This window comes from Acipenser ruthenus, chromosome 18 (genome assembly GCF_902713425.1).
Source record: "Acipenser ruthenus chromosome 18, fAciRut3.2 maternal haplotype, whole genome shotgun sequence".
Classification (NCBI taxonomy): Eukaryota; Metazoa; Chordata; class Actinopteri; order Acipenseriformes; family Acipenseridae; genus Acipenser; species Acipenser ruthenus.
Window position 1 is genome coordinate 28,880,416 of NC_081206.1, and position 17,881 is coordinate 28,898,296.

At 38.3% G+C, this 17,881-nt stretch overlaps 2 protein-coding genes across 2 annotated transcripts; both read right to left on the reverse strand.

The window, feature by feature from the left end:
* Positions 1 to 750: 750 nt before the first annotated feature.
* LOC117973996 (probable serine/threonine-protein kinase DDB_G0272254) lies at positions 751 to 9,441 on the reverse strand. Its single transcript, XM_058991860.1, has 13 exons — positions 9,185 to 9,441; positions 8,214 to 8,390; positions 7,810 to 7,915; positions 7,010 to 7,135; positions 6,333 to 6,546; positions 5,917 to 5,946; positions 5,695 to 5,817; positions 5,138 to 5,325; positions 4,546 to 4,742; positions 3,551 to 3,642; positions 2,618 to 2,672; positions 1,982 to 2,079; positions 751 to 1,743 (listed from the first exon to the last, which is right to left on the reverse strand). The coding sequence occupies exons 1-13, from the start codon at positions 9,244 to 9,246 to the stop codon at positions 1,532 to 1,534; spliced, it is 1,680 nt and encodes a 559-aa protein (XP_058847843.1). The 5' UTR covers positions 9,247 to 9,441; the 3' UTR covers positions 751 to 1,531.
* A 2,342-nt stretch (positions 9,442 to 11,783) lies between these two features.
* Positions 11,784 to 17,842, reverse strand: LOC131696587 (protein TMED8-like). The gene is made up of 6 exons (XM_058991861.1): positions 17,620 to 17,842; positions 16,702 to 16,813; positions 16,154 to 16,265; positions 15,805 to 15,940; positions 15,205 to 15,498; positions 11,784 to 14,696 (listed from the first exon to the last, which is right to left on the reverse strand). Exons 1-6 carry the CDS (start codon positions 17,801 to 17,803, stop codon positions 14,479 to 14,481), a joined length of 1,056 nt encoding a protein of 351 aa, XP_058847844.1. The 5' UTR covers positions 17,804 to 17,842; the 3' UTR covers positions 11,784 to 14,478.
* Between the last annotated feature and the right edge of the window lie 39 nt (positions 17,843 to 17,881).

Here is a 17,881-nt window from a genome sequence, read left to right on the forward strand (position 1 = left end):
AAATAAATGTTATTTGTATACAACAAAAAGTGCCAAGTTTCACCATTGTCAGTGGTGTGACTGGGTGGAGCTCCACAATATTTCTCAAGGTGAAAACACGTCGAGATCAATACTACACAAAAATGCAGATTACAGTTTCTATGTAAAGCACTAGCTTCAAAATCTTCATACATTACCAATGGATGGTTAGAAAAAAAATAGTTTAATACAGATATGACTAAAATACTCAATCATTAAACCCTTTTGCCATTCTTCTGTCGATACAGCTATTGTGCAATTACAGTTCTGTACATTCTTTTTCTCTTTGTGATCTCACCCATCGTGATTATTTAAACCCAATGCACAAGGTTTTTCATATATGATTTAGGCAACTAGCTTCCACAACATAAATAATACAAAATCACCCAGTGTCATTTTAATTTCAAACAAACATTTAGTTACATTACAATTGAACAATACATGTAATGTTCAAAACTATTGTTTAAAAAACCTGGAAGTGTAAAACCAGTAAAAAAAAAAAGGAGGATATAAAAGTAGAAAAACAATAAAACCCCCTTTCCACACCCAGGACCACTCACACTCACACACACAATAGCCGCTTGCAACCAGGTGCTTATACCATTTATTTTGCAGTGCACAGTACACCACACGGGGATTACTATACTAAAATGATAGAACTTATTTTGCTTGCTATGATAGTTATAGAATCCTGATCATACAATTGTGTAACAAGAACAAACCAATGTGCAGTTTTTTTGTTAGGAAGTGATTTAATTTAAAAAAAAGGTGTTGAAAAATAAATAAAATTCAATATTTACATAAAAACACATCTATGCTTATTTACAAAGTGCCCATAACACAGACCATTAAATCCAAGAGTTTGAAGTGAATACCTACCATATAAAATGTAGAACATTAATCGTTAAAAGTGATTACAAGTCAAGCATGCTGCACTTGTACAGGACAAGATGCGTGAGATGGCAAGAGCGATATATAAATGTTGGATTTTGTTTGCTCAGAAATAGGTGCTACATCAAGGCAATTTACTTAGAGGTTCAGCAATACAGAAACAATGACACACTTTCATTGTTCAGTCTTAAACACGAATGTCCCTCATTTTTCTGTACCATCTAAAACAGGACCGCTAGGATAATCATTTAAAAACTTCCAGTTTGGAACCTGTTCAAACCTGGTCACAAACCCCTGGTTCATTGCAAATGGTCTCTGTCCCTATGGTCCTCATTTGACTATCACTGAGGCCATATAGAACACATCTGGAAACACATTTGAATACAAAAAACAACATGCAACTGTGGAACAGCTGTACAATACATCAGTGGAAGGATGGGAACCCTTCATGCATATCAACTTCTACAGTGAAATCAGTGTTTAATAAGAAAAGAGATGGAAATTGGCAAAATATTGGATATAAAAAATATATGTGCACATTTGTATTTAAGAAACATTATTTCAAACATTACCAAAGGAAGGCTTCGTCCCACTGTTGAGGTCAGTAATGAGTTTGTTTCTTCTAGATTTCTAAGATGGATTTTACTGTATCATTGTAGAACTTCCCAGAACAATCTGAGCCCCCGAACATGAGAATCATGCAGAACGTTCCATTGGGTTGTTTCTCTTTCTCAGCGTCAGTCAGGCGAGGTACATCGAGATTGATCATGCTGTGTCCAGCCCGGGGTACTGAGCAAAGGCCTGAGGGAGTTATACAACTCCAGGTGCTATTGTCTGGGAAAAGAGCATGGACATTCAGAAGCAGGTCGCAATCGTTTTCACTCCATATCCCAAAGTCCTCTCGCACTCAATATGACTAACTTGAGAAAAACCAAAAGACTCAACCAATTATCACACATGTGCTATAGCACAAGCAAACCAAAAAAAGTAGTTATATATACACATATATCCAGAGCTCCCTTGTTGTGCTGAATAGAAAATACTTGAGGTTAGAAATGGTTATGGACCTTACCCAAATTAAATAAATGCATGTCCTGTAGGGCCCCAATTGCACTGCAGCCACCACTGATGAGCACTTTGTTATCGGACACTGGTACAGCAGCATGGAACCTGATATTTAAGGAAGAACACATTTCCCGTCCGGGATCATTCACAACACCCAACTGTATAAAAGTACAAACCCTAATTGTAGACAACTTCTTTCATTGCAAAAAATACATAACGTACAATAAAAAAAAAAAAAGAAAAATGCTTTCCTGTTCCATGAATTGAATGACAAGTGTACTGTACCGATGTATTTTAGGATGCAACATTACTAGTTTATTTACAATCCAAAATGGCAAAACGCCAAAAAACTAGTCCTCTTGACAACAACAACAGTATCGTGGCTCCTGTTCATCACTGGTATTGTTCAAGTCTGAAGGTTATGTTAAATAGCTAGGCAAAAATCAGAATGCAGCTACCAACACCATGAATAAAGCACGAATCAGATGAGAACTTGAAGCATATATGGAAGCTACTGTAAATCAAGGTCAGTACATTACAGTAGATCTAGAAAAAAAATGCTATTCCTGCTCCTTAAATTCTAAGATCCAGTACCTCTTAGTTTATAACCAAACCCCTACAGTTAGCATACCCATACACATACCCGCGAGGCACTGGAGGCGAGTTAGCATACTGTACAGACGTGTACTCCATGAAACCTGCAACAAATACAGGAAGCCAAATTAGGTTTTCTAGAAACTAACATTGCAATAATTAACACTGATCCTGCAAATAATGCTCTATCATTATGTTTTTGTTTAAATTGCTTGTTTAAGTTCACATCCCATTATGAAGGAATCCCCAGATATTTCTAAGCAACCTAAAGCAAGACGTGTGGTAACTTACACCTGTATAGACACCAATTTCATCCCATAAAAAACATGAAACGTGATTTATCCCCCCCCCCCCCCCCCAAAAAAAGAGTAGCACTAAGCCCTTCCATGTTAGGTTGGGGTGTAAAGATTCACTGTGCATCGATGAATCGTGAAACTTTATTTACATAACGGATCAGAATAGAGGTACGGTATCATTTGTATTGTAATACAAGACCAAAAGCCCAATATAGCTCATTGTAGTTCTCCAAATGGTTCTTGAGCAAAGAGTGTGTGTGTTATAGTTGGTATGAATACATACTCATTTTGTCTTTTACCAAAACAGTCCATCATTAATGATCGTTTGATCTTATTTTCCATCACACAAGTAGCTCCTCAAGACTATCCCATGTACTGTGATGCATATCGTATCGCGGCATGCAGATCATGGGACATATTGTACTGTATCGTTGCAGTAGCGCATTAGAAAACACATTTGGAAACCATTACAAAAAGACCTCCCCACGCACACTTCTGTTACATTTATTGCGGCCCATGTTTAGTTAACCCTTTCATGCTTTGATTTATAGGTTGAAAAAATGGCATCCTCATAGGAGGCTATCATGCATGTGTGTCTTCGTAAGTCCCCATGTTTTTTTTTTTGGTATCCGTCCCCATGAGAGGTCACTGTTCGTGAAAACGGTTAATGTGTTTAACCCTCTTACCTAGGTCCATTATATGGAGATCGTTGAGGAAGGCTAGAGTCTTTTTGCCACCAAAAATGATCAGCTTGTTTGTTAACAGAGTGGCCGAGTGACTGGAGAGGAAACAAAAAGTATGACAACTCAAAAAAGGGGGCTAGGGTAAAAAAAAAGTTAAATTTAAATAAGGATTACTATACAAGTCCCACAAAAAAACTTATTTAATGTAAGATCCTAACCAAAGTTTTGCGCCCATGTACAAGATGACAGATTCTACTTCATGCGAGAGTACAGCATCTGTCCAAAGTGTTTGAAAGCATACATTTCCCTGTGGACGAGAGGTCTTGAAACTGACCCAACATTAGAAATACAAATGAGCTGGCTTGGCATGCAAGCCAGAGATGTCATTCTTGAACACAATGCGTGAAATCAGTGCTTGGATATCCATGGTGAGGGAGATTAAAGCACTGTACTGGCATCCAGACCCATTCCAAAGGATTAGATCTTCAGTTTTTAAACCCAAACAAGGCAAAAATTGATCCAACAGTCGAGACATAACTTTGTTGATGTTGGCTACTGAACTCATTTTATATTGAGCTTTCTTTTTTAATCTTTTTACAGTTACTCAAAGTACTGTGTGGCTATCCAGAAACCACATCCTCACAGAAAAATGGTGCCAAATGCTGCACTAACAACTTTACCTTTCCGCCTACATCACCTGAAGGTTTGGAAGGAATTATACAGTACGTTAATAACAGCAATTATCCACTGTACAATCTGGCTTGTGTACACAATCTTCACAGGATTAGTGATCAGATTTTCTCTTTAATAAAGCATGGCTTTGTTCACAAATGTAATATTCTTAGGTAGAACTAAACCCTTTAACTTAATTCTCATTTTATCACAACTAGACAGGATAAGAATTACTTAATTTGAGTTCCATAACATATCAGAAGGCAACTAAGATTTTCATTACAGAAATACTGTCAGTTATCATGTAATATTATTCAAAGACTGACCCGAATCTGGGCAGTGGCTTCTCTCCTTCCACAATAGGCTGGTACCAGATTTCATACTCCGGGTTAAATATATAGAGTGCGTTACTGGGAGCTTTCCCTTCAGGCGAAAGATTTGGGAAGATGCCTCCAAAGACAAACAGCTCCCTTTTATAGATTGTTGCACTGTGATAAGCCAGTGTAGGGATTTTACCTTTTGCCTGAAAGCAAAACCAACAAACATTATATCTTTATATTTGGAGTTATTTGATATGATGATACATTTTGTAATCAATTCCAAAAAAAAAATGCAAAACTGACATAACTGACATGTTAAAATGCATTAGTTAATGCTTTCAAATATTTGTAACTAAACATTGCCAAAAAAACACTCCCATCAGAACCTGTCAAAATGTATGTATGTTGTCGAAAGTATATGAAACATTTTTGTTTATAATTTGAACAAAATTATTTTTTTAATTTATTTAAAGTATGCTGCTAGATGGGCAAAAGACACAATCAAATTATAGCAAATAGGGTTTTATTTATTTTATTTTTGGTGCAATGTTCTAACTTACCAATGCAAGTAAAGCTGCAGATTCAGAAATATACTCACAGGTATGAGAGACCATTTCCATGTTAAAGTGTTCAGCATGTATATGTCACTGTAACGCTTGCCATCCTTCACCCCACCAAAAACATAAATGCGCTTCGATTCGGGGTCATACGTGGCTGAGTGACCCCGAGAACAGGATGGAGTGGGGCCAGAGACAGAAGAGTCCATTGGGAACCAAAAATCATTATCTATACCAAATAAGAACAAGGCATTTGTCAGAGCTGTTTAAACAGGCATCGTGGAAAGAAAGAAATACTACTGTATATTGCCATGAAAAATGGCTCAAAAAAAACAAACATTAAGCTTTCTTTGGTTTTCACATCACATCCACTTTAGGAGTTGATCTTTTATGTAGATCTGCATAGTACAAATGGTAATATGCAACCATTTCTAATATGCAATTGATCAAAGGATTGACTCGTTTCTCATGTGTCTACTGAAGACCAAAGCAAGGACATTACCAAGGCTAAGAGAGGAGTAAAGAAGAGTTTCAGAGCTGAAAAGATCCTCATGTCTATTACTGATCTATAAAACATATTTTCTACTGCAGTGCATACCGATTTCAAGTTTCCACAGGGAGTCTTTGCAGTGCTTCTGCTCGCTGCCCTCTCCACCAATCAGAATTGCAGTCTCCGGGTCACTGAGACACATTCTATGACCCCACCGTGGATTCGGACACACTCGATATAAAACAAAAACATCATTATTATTAAATTAGATTTCAAAATATACATAAAGTTGCAACATTGTTCACATGTAAATGCACTATAGAGTGTTACCTTGAAGCACCTTCATATCCAGTTCAGTCTCTACAAAAGAGATATAAAAAAAAGAAGAATCAAATAAAAATTGGTCAGTTAGTCTGCATTTGATATACGACAAGATTTTAAAAGGCTTAGACTGTACGATAAACTATTAAAACACTTATTTTTGTTACATTTTCCTTTCCAATATGTTTTTTGCAACCGAGAAGTCTGGTCTGCATAAGAAATGGAATGACCATATACATTACATTCAGCTTACACTCAGCTCATACCAGAGCAGAACCAGGATGTACAATTATGGACTCAGAGTTGAAGTGTATTAAGTATAGAAGCTGCAAAAGTCAAAGCCAGATCCACTCATTTGGTTTATTACACTAGGGAAAAAAAAAAAAAAAAAAAAAATCAAGCAGTAAAGTTCTACACTGGACCACCTTCAGTGATCTTCTCCACAAGTTCTTTCTCAGATTTCGTTGCTTTGTTCAGAAACCGGACCTCTTTTTCCTCATCACTTCTTGCCACCGACAGCGTGCACATCTTTTTTGAAGGTGGGGAGTCTTTGATGGTGCTTCTCATGACACTCAGATCCCCAGCGCTTAAATTCGGAATCTTACTCCTTCCTAAAACTGTACGTTCAGGTGTCTTTGGCTATATTTAAAAAAATAAAATAAAATAAACTCTTTGGTTGTATTCCATGTATGTTACAAAGAGGTTTCTGACTACTGTGAGCCGTGGGCCCAGTTTAATAGGGCCTAAATTACTAAAATCTCAATGACCCCGATTAACACTAATCTCAACGCTACATTAGGTAAGGCAGTCCGAGATTACTGCTAATCAGAGTCTGTGAAACCAGACGTATGAAGTACAAAGCTCTCATTGAGATGTGGGTGGCTCTCTGAGTATCTGTGGGGCAGCTGCACACTACATCAAGACCAAGCTCCATAGGCAGCACTTAGGCACACAGCCTGGTTCATTTCAAGATATGAGCTGGAGTTGCATCAAGCTTGCATAATTCAGAGGTACGTAAATTGCTCCTTTGTGATCCAATGTGTTATCCACTGCCTGCCTCTACTGATTATATATACAAAGACCAAAGTGCTCTTCTCCTTACCAATTGATGTACTCCACTGAACAGCAGTGTTGTCATGGTTTCCACCTGCTGGGATGAAGACTGGCAGTCCATATTGAGCCGTTTCCTGGAGGACACTGGAGTGCTGCTGGTAAAACTGGTTTTAACCTGTTTGACAAAAATATTACCAGATTATATAAATCAAGGTTGGAGTACTTGGAGCATCAGATTTAGTTTTGTTATTTATTTATTTATACATTCATTCATTCATTCCTCATTTACAAGGGTAATCTGGCAAGATGACCAAAAACAAAGCAATAATTTCACATCATTAAAAACAACATCACTAAAAAAAAAATCATCATACATTCAATCTGGGATCAGAAAAATTTACACTTTAAAATTCTTGGAACTCATTAAAATACATTTAATCTTCTGTTCTACATTTAGCTGATGCATTTGGGTTGTTAATCTGAAGCACCATAATATCCCAGATACTCCAGACTATTCCACACAATAGGGGCCCTGTAACTAAATGCTGATCGGCCAACACAGGACCTTCTCCTTATGATAAAAAAACCAAAACAAAAAAACATTGTAGAGTCTATGTAGGAGGTAAATAATAACAACAGTAATGTCACTTCAATTTGGCAGCATTCAAAAATAAAAATGTTAGCTCTCTACTGGTACAATGGGAAGTTTAAACAAGAGCTCCAGACTGGACATCTGGACTTACCTGCCTGCCCCCTTTTGGACATACTTTGATTTAGGCTGCTTTTGCTGTGTGTATTAAGAACAGCTTACCCACTTCAAGTCAGACGTAGTTCACCTTTTTTACATACCTGTCCATTGACTGTGAGCAGAAGTTTACCAAAGACTCCTCTGTCTGCTTGTTCCATTGCAGCGGTGAGTAGATCAAGCCTCCATTCCCCCTCCCACACCAGACACCTTTAGACAGAACCAGTATATCATTACAACAGTGCGAAGTACGGAGTTAGAACTGGGTTGGGGGTCCCACCCTCACCTAGTTAAAGCATCAGGGGGGTCATGCGAGATTAGACTTACCCAGGCTGGGCTCATCACTGGGGCACTAGAGCTTGGGTTCCTTAGGTTTTGCAGTTGCAAAGAGATGCATGCAATATATATATATATATATATATATATATATATATATATTATATATATATATATATATATATATATATATATTATATATATATGTGAGTAGAAGGGCTCCATTGCATACCTTGTTTCAGCTGACAACCTTCCTATCTTCTGGGGCGTCACATCTGGACTGACAGACACCTCTACTGTGATGCTGGTGTCTCTCGAATAGGACCTCCAGTCTCCAAGGCTAAACACCACCAGCTGTTTTGGCAATGGCAAGGGTATCTGAGACTGGTAGCCGAGCCGGTTGAATTTACTGCAGAGAATGGCATTTCAGAGCTGGGGTCAGGGTTGGGGTCAATTCATGTTTTTCAATTCCAATTTCCAATTGATATTTTAGACATAATTGTTGTGGTTGTTCAACTGCTTTCATTTGGAGCCAATTTAATTGACAAACAGTGACTCGGTTTAAGTAACGTGTTGCCATTCAGAGAAGCTCATTTGAACAGAATACTGCGAATTGCAATTTTGATCAGCGAGGTGTTGGAATTGATTACAAGGAAATGGGAACTGGAACCGGAATTGAAAACCCTGTTTTTTTTCATAATTATTCCAAATAAGTGGCAATATCCACTGATCTAAGCCATTTTGCAGTTGAGAGGGATGTTGGATTGAACTTCCCCAACATAATTGACAGTTTGCTTGCCAGATAGCATTTTATTTGTGAGGATTTTTTTATTATTATTTATTTCATTTGAACATAAATTAATTCATGTATTTGTCCAGTATACTGGCAAACAGGAAAATGAAAATGAAATAAGAGGTGAAGCCGGGATTTTGGCTGGTTCTACACTCACGACATACAATTGCTGCGTTGAAATAATCTGCAACCTATAAGGGGGAGGTGCATGCAGTTAGTGATACCAGAACGATGCGACTAACAAACTAAAAGAAAAGCAAACTAAACAAGGTCTCGGGTAGTAGATAAAATAAGCGAATGCATAAACCTTTCGTTCAGCCCTACAGAACAGGCCTGTGGTTTCACCTCATAAACTACCAGGTTTGTGCCGTAACAGAGAGGGGTGTGTTTAAAAACAGAATAATATTTACCTGATCAGCTGTCGGGGAGCGTCACGAAGGGACCAGAGGACATAAAAACTCACTTTACCCATTTCATAAAAATACCACTAACGTCTTCCAAATCCGAAGTAAATCAAGACCCAGACGAGTATGTTGTTTTCTTTACGTTTCAGCTACCTGTGCAAACAGGGTCTTTCACTTCTTAATTAAAACGTTAACGTTAGCACTTCACTGAATCAATCTCTGCCTCTCGTGCTTGATTATTTCAGAATTAAAACCAGCTGTTTACCCTCTAACCATCTTACAAGAATAGTGTCTGATTGAGTCAACATTGGCAGTTAATTATTGTATTATATTTATTTCAGCATTGTTGGCCAGGAATAAAATTATAATATGCAGGTATATTTGCGCATTTATTTTGTAAATAGCTAATAGTGAGACTATAGAATGCATTGTCCAGTGCTTTCCAGTGTTTTCAAATTCGCTAAAAATGCAAAAGGTTGAGGGAATACGTTAAAAGTCTGGTGTTTATTTCGTATTATAAAAACAAATCTCCACATGCTACAGCTAGTCCCGATGAGACACCAGGCTTAATGAGCTACAATCTGGGAAAAAACGGCGAATTCCCATTGAAGTTATATTGTTATTGCAACCCTTTCGTCATCAAAGAAACGGTGATGAAATCCCTGAGGTATAAATTAAAAAACTAAAATTATACAGCGTGGGCCTTCAACTGTAATCTGTGAAAAAAAATGCACAACATAGTTTCATAGACATAACAAATCCTAATAGTACTTTAGAACATGCAGGAAGATTTTCCCATAGTAGTTTTATCAGTGTTTGTTATTTTTATTTTCTAGCAGAACCAATGCTGTGTATTATAATAGAAAACTGTAGTTTATGAACATTCAAAACAGAACTGGAGAACTATGCCTTTTGAGTTTCCTGTTTCTTGTCAACCACCAGTATCCCTCTGGTCACTCAGTGTATTAAAGTTGTGCCACTTCTTGCTTCAATACCACAGCATCAGTAATATTGATAAAGAATAGGTAAACGTACAACTAACATGAGTGTTTCCCTTTCCCCACACCGAGGGAAAGTACTAATGTATGGCTTGAACCTCAAAAATAAAAAGTTCAATATTATTGGCAAATGGTAAAACACAAGTGTATTCGCAACAGCAACTTTATTCCCAATGTTGTTGAACATTAAAAAACATGAGGACGTATTGCATGAATTCACAGAGCACATTATTGGTGAAGTTGCATTGTGGAAACCATGCAGTTCAAGATCTCTCTATCCAATGTGGAAGAATGAGAACCAGGAATGTCATAAAAAGAACAGGCGTACAATACTTTTATAAGCAGAACGACAAATGATAGACATACCTAGTGTGTTTGTGTAAAAAACAAGAAACATTTATATTGTTACAGTACTTTGCTAAAACAGCCTGATACGTACAGCGTTGTATTCTGTTGCAGAACCGTAGAGGCTGACAAGACCTAAGAAAGTGCAGCAAGGACAAGGTAAAGGGTACTGATCTTGGGTACAGCAACATCCCAACTCAGAACAGAACTCGCCTGTTTGCTCATCGCCTGCAACAGTCTCATTGTGAGTGGCTTCTCACACACTGTGCATGATTAACAAGACTGCAAGCACAGATAAACGTAACATGAGCCAATCTCTGGTAAAAGAGAAAGTAAAAGTAGAAGCTAATTATGTTTAGTTATTTTAAACTGTTAACAGAGAGGGCAAGATCTATCAAAATATTTTCACCAAAATGCATTAAGATGGTTAATGTAGCAAAGCCAGTGACAAAACAACTTCAACGCAATTTTGGGTCCTGAAATGAACCTTTCTTGTAACATTAGCAGTATTATTTTACAAAAATGTGATAAATTAACGTTTAAGGACGTGATGCAAAAAAAATATATATATATGTATGTAGTTTCTGCTCATTGGTTTTTTAAAAATATTTTAATTGACATTTTTCAATAAATATAGGTTCTAACAGAAACATGATTTCTCAGCTGAGCTGTTGTAACCCTGTGCAATATTTGCATGGAAAATCAATCCATCCATTATCTGTAACCACTTAATCCTATAGAGGGTCGCGGTGAGCTGGAGCCTAACCTGGCAGACACAGGGTGCTAGGCAGGACTACACCCTGGATGGGACTCCAGTCCATCGCAGGGGAACTAAGGGACAAGTTAGCGAGGCCAATCCACCATGTCTCTGTACTGTAGGAGGAAACCGGACTACCCAGAGAAAATCCACACGAACACAGGGAGAACATGCAAACTCCACACAGACAGACCTGTGGAATTGAACACAGGACCCTGGAGCTGTGAGGCAGCAGCATTAACCACCGCGCCACCCTGCATGGAACAACCTACTATTAATTTATCCATAACTTCAAACACTCAATCATCAATTCAGAAACTAGAAGCAAAGCAGGTTGTAACGTCGTTTCCTTGTCCCATACCATACCTTTTACAACCAACAGGAATGCATGCCAAGTACATTAGCCAGCATTTTTCTTTTTTGATATACAACGAAACTATTACATTTTAATTACAGAAAAATATTATACATATTCAATTCATATAATGTATATTACAATAATATATACTGGAATCATTTAGTGCTTTAATGTATATTCAAATAAACAAAACAAACATATTTTGGTTATAATGATGTGCCAGGCTAGTAATAATCATCTTATATTAACAGTTCAAACACAACATACAGTTATATTAATGCATATTGACCTTAATGTATATATTTTGAATGATTCATTGTACTGCAAGATGGAATATAACATTATATTATAGTACAAAGCTAACAGTTTTCATATTAGCAGATTCAATCAAAGAACTGGTAACAGATGGCTTGTTTAGGGTTTCATAGAAATCACAGTCAACACTAGCCTGGGATTTTATAGAGGGATATTTTGAAGCTTGACTGATATTTGAAGTCCTTTGCCAAATGTATATGCTTCTGTATGTATTTGGAAACCACATATTCTCTTCTCTAACTAAATGCATTTTTTGAAAGGAGAAATTCATGTTAATGTTATAAAATGAGAAACAAAGACACCTTGAGAGTGCTTCAAAGGGCTTGCAATATATAGCATAGTTGTTTGGGTCTAGTTTTGTAAAATTCAGGACTGGAGTAAATGCTTTGAAAATAAGGCCCCATGTATATACCAAATATAATCTTCTACAAACATCACAAGACTGACAAAAAAACAGAGGTATACACAGAAGGGTAACAGTATCTGGGTTCTCTAAATAGGCTTTCTTTATAAATAATAACTTAAAAAGAAACACACAACAAATTATAGGCTAGCCTGCACCCCCAAGGCCAAAAAGAGCAAACACAGAAACAGGACGTCCTGCTGTTGGTGAACGCCTGTTAAAAAGATCAAACACAGAAACAGACCGTCCTGCTGTTGGTGAACGCCTGTTAAAAAGCTTGAATTCGCTGAATGGCAAGCTTGGTAACAGCAGCTGAAGAGAAAGGAACAGAAGATATAGCTGTTTGTATTGAAAAAGTGGCATAAATGGAATAAATGGACAGGGGACTCTCTCTTTTCTCTCAGATTTGACAGAAGCAGTTTTTAAACCATGAATTTGTAGGCCTAATTAAAATATCTCACTAGTTAAAAAAAAAGTACTTTCTGTACAGCAGCATTAGATCAATGAAACAAGCATGCACGCCCAGAAATCATTAAATAAACACCTCAGATTGCTAACTAATGCAAGTCTGGTTTGAGGTCAGACCACTATGGAGGGGGTCACCTTACAGAGGCATCCTATTACTTCACTTCTAATGCTGTTTTCTTACCCTTTCCTTTTTATTCTTAGTGGTTCTCATTGCAATTACCATATTCCTTCGAATTTAAGATGCACTTTTTGAGCCATTTTTTGCTTCTCGAAAATAGCCTGTGTCTTAATTTCGAGTACAGTGATGCATATATTAAAATCGGCAACAAAAGACCTGACTACCCGAGTACAACAGCAACGTGACTGACTGCCAAGAAAAGACGAACAAAGACGTCACTACCCGAATACACAAGCAGCAACGTGACTTACTGCCAAGAAAAGATTAACCAAAATGTTACTACCCGATCTCGAATCATCCATGACATACACGCAGTCATTTTCAAAGAAGCACCATTAGCTTCCTGTGGAATTTCAGTGTTTCTAACAAACAGTACCAGCTTGGACAGATCGGAAATGCTGATCAGACCCCCATATTTTTCGACATGCCAAGCAATACCACAGTTCACAAACTGGGAGAAAAACAGGTGTGAGTAATCACGACTGGAAATGAGAAGCAGCACATAACTGTAATGCTCTGTGTGACAGCAGACGGCTGCAAACTGCCTCTATGCGTAATTGAGGTTGTATCTTTGTAAATGCATATTTATTTGATGTTTTATTTTTTCCTCAAATTGAGGGTGGGAAATTTGGGCTGCATCTTAAATTCAAAGGAATATGGTATTTAAATACTGTGGGTTTTTTTGGTAAGTCTGCCATAAATATTTGTAACATAGACAGATCGTCATCTTAAAAAGAAGACCCAGCATCATCTTGTAATCTGCTACAATGGATCAAGTTTCCTTTTGTTTTGCTGGCAATCCATTGCTGTGCAACAGAGGGTGCTGGTATTGTCTTATATAAAGGCACATTGGCCGATCTAGCCTAAATTACATAGTCTACGGCAGGCAAGCAAACCTAAAGAGGAGCTCCTGAACTCATAGTCAGAGAGATACTTTAACAGAGATCTAACAAAACAAACAAAAACACAGTATTTCAGTAGAGCCAATGAAAACCTCTCGGGGGGGGGGGGGGGGGGGGGGTTGCAAACATTATAAAAATAAGAAGAAATCCATCACAGCCTCTCAGGTTCTATAGCTCTTGAGTGTGCTAATGAATGCTGTGTGCAGAAGCCTTTCCTTCCTCTGCAGCTCAGACGTGTCAAACCAACCCTGTTTATGCAGTCAGGATCTGTCTCATTAGCGCAAAACTGAAACCGAGGACACAGGTCTCTAGACTAAATAATGATCTAGCAGGATAATCATTTACTTCTGAAAGCTGTTTCTAAAAACAGCAATGATTTCATATATCAGATCAACTTTATGGTTCTATTTGAATTCTCTAGTACAGTTACGGTAATATATTATTAATATAATATAATATTATTTGAGAAATTAAAACAAAATATACACTGCACCTACCCCTGCTTCATACACTCTATTTCACGACACATAAAAATAGATCTTTCAAAACATTCATCATCAATCCGCTGCTCTGGTCTCAATCACTGTAATATACACGGTAGTAAAGAGTTTTATTTCTCCACAGCGAGTAGGAGTTGTCAAACTTGAGCAGGTACATTCCTTCACCAGGGTATTCGTGATGGCCAGCCTGCACCGCTAAGTGGCTGTCTTGTCGGTACACTGGTAAAATCTCACCTAGGTGAGAGATAGGGCAGGCTTTCGATCCACTTTCTATATCTCCTGAACTTACAGAGCCTGCAATAAGAGATGGAAACTAAGATTAGTCACAAAAAAAAGAACTACTGTAACATTACTTCAGCAGAAAGGCCATAAAACTGTCATAGAAGCTTTTACTGCAGTTTATAAAGACAACAACTACCGGTAAACTGACATTATTAGTGGATTTAGCTTTTAGTTTAACTTCCTAAACCTTTTTTTGAATACTATGTAATATATAAACAAAACATATAGTTTGTTAAAATCCAGTCCTTGTGAAAAAGAAAGTGCTCTTTGAGGTTCAAGAAGACAAATACATTTTACGAGTTGGAAAAGAGACTAAAACCTGGAAGGGCTCAAACTTATGTATCAGCAACATGGGTATCTAAGTACTGCCACTGTTTATATAATACAAACAGGTCCCTTTGTGTAGGTATGGAACACTAACATTATACACAAGTGCATTTTCCTGTCTGTAAAAGGGAGGGAGGGTCCTGCTTTCATAACTCAGGTGATGGCAGATTTTCAGCTCAGGGCCGGCACTGACCTTCCACCTCCCCTTCATCGTCTTCGTCGTCGCTCGACTCGCTGACCTGCACGGTGATCATTCGGCTCGTCACAGGCATCCAGTCGAAGTAAATCCCGAAGCCGATGTCGTAGTTATCAGTGGCAAACTCCCAGCACAGCCGCTTCCCCTCCGGGACAGTCGGCACACGAACCGTCACCACGTCTCCGCGGTACACCGTCAGCACCGCCGCCTCCTCCAGCCGCAGCTTTGCCTTGAACTCCTTGATGACCGGTAAGGTCCAGGTCAAGGGGGGTGCCAGTGGGGGCAACTGAACTGCAGGGGGAAGAGAACACGCAGATGCATTGACTGAAGACCTTTAGAAAGGTTTACCAAGGTAAACAGTGGTAAATGCATAGAAAAGTGTAGCAAAACAAAAGAATTGTGGAAGCATGGAAAAGCACAGGCAAGCATGGAAAGCATTGGGAATAACGGTAAAGCCCAGTAAAATCCACTGTATAAGCATGGGGAAATCATGGTTAAATACTGTGCAAATACACCACTGTAAGCGTCTAAAAAGGGGACAAACAAGCACAGAAGCTTGCACAGGCTGTGTAAAGGTGACAGGGCAGTGAAGCTCACCTTTCTCATCCTCTAACGGAGCCTCGGGTCCCGCTTCTGCCACACCATTGTGGTCTGAGTGGATCACCGCGGAGTCACCGAGGGAATTTTGGGTGGTTAGCGGGTGACTGGAGCTGGCACGGCCTTCTTGGGTTTTCTGAAAAAGAATCCATCGCACTTGTTCAAGTCAACCACACTGAGAACTTCACTGAAAAACGTGCTTTAACTTTCTTATTTCTCCAAGGCAGAAATGCAACAAGACAAGTAATGGACTGCTGTTAACTGCTGCACTGTCAATGGATTTATGGTAATCCTGACTTTTAAAAAGCAGGCGTACAAGTACAGACGTCCTCATGTCAAGCCTGCTTACCTCTGCAGAGAGCTGTGGCTGGCTGAATAGACTCGGATCATTCACATCGGTGGTTTGCTGCTCAGGGCTGCAGGTGCTCTCAGGAGGCTGTAATGTCTCTGTGCTTTGAAGTCTCATGAGAGAACAGACAGTAAACATCACAAAGCAGTTACTATACAAACCCTTTGTGCAGCAAACAGGGGCATTCGCAGGAGATTGTTTTAAATGATTTGAGAGAATAATAGAGATTGATAGAGATGCTGAAGGGTTTACCTTTTTCTCAGCAGTCAAATAAGTGTTCCGAGCCTTTCCACAGTCTCACAATTACAGTATAAACTGCACAAGATAAATACTAACAGGGATGAAACTGAGGCTCATCTTACTACATCCCAAGTTTTACATTATGTTTTCTTTGCTAGGTGAAGGTGTGTCTGATTAATACAAACTTCTAAGTAACCACATAACATGAAAATCGCTGAAAACAGGATGTTGCATCCAAGTTTAAATATCTTAAATAAATAATATCTTCAAGGCTAAAAGAAAAGTGACACCCAGCAGTGGACAGTTACCTCTCCTGGGAGCCGTGCTGGCAGCTCTCCGAAGTTATTCCTGGGAAGGAGGAGACGGACAGCGCAGCTAACCAAGACTGCACCTCCGAACTCATATCTACATTTTCCATCTCTTAAAAAAAAAAAAAAAATTAAAACGAATAGCATACATTTTCTCATTGATAAACTTAAACACTCAATCATAGAATCTTCACAAAAAGTCCCCACAATTCAAAAGATTTTTCTTGGAGGTGTATTTGACCTTGTCTAGTGTACTGTAGTTGAAGCAGTATCAAAGCAAACCTTCATTTTAATAAGAAATGGGCTCTAAACAATATCTAACGCAACAGACTCTCATTTTACGTCGTTAAATACATATGTTTTAGTTGTGTGATTTAGCGCGCACATGAATGCACAGTATTATAGGCTATGCTTAACCCGCATTCTAAAAACGTAGAAACATGCAAACCAGTGCAAATCACAGCCTTACCGCCAGCTGTGACCTTTTTAGATCTACTGTGCAAGTCGGCAGTAAAATAAAATAAAATAAAATGTAACTAAAATGCAAAAAAGCCGATGCAACAAAGCATCACTCTAAGCACTAAGCAATGCTACGTTTTACATTTAGAATTAACACGCACACAGTGACAGGATACACATCACATGCATCATGTGGTTTAAAAAAAAAAACGGTCCTTGCAAATAAAATAAAGAGAGAGATTGGGATGGTGTCCGGATTGTTGCTCTATTTAACAGAGGTTTTTTTTAAATGTATTTTTAATCTCGGTATACTATATACTAATTGCTTTGAAAAAAATAGATTTAGGTATTCATTACGTTGTGTCAAGTTTTCTTTTCTAATCATCTGATCTCCAGATTTGTATCCGGAAATGTCTTCCTTATTTTCATCAAATAAAAAAATACGGCTTCGATGTTTACCTGAGCTGTCGGTCGGTACTGACTCGGAGCAAATCGGATCCGATACAACAGTCGACCCGACCGCGGGGGGACCAAATCTGGCTCTAGGAAATACAGTCGTTGCAGCAGCAGGTAGACTCGACATCGGAAATACAGTAAACAAAGAGGCGTTGTGAGCTGTGAGCAAAATGCAGACTTCCGTCATAGGTCGGAAAAGAACGGAAATTGTCGAACGGGTTGAGAAATATAGGTTGTTGTGGCGCAACATAGTTATTATAGCATT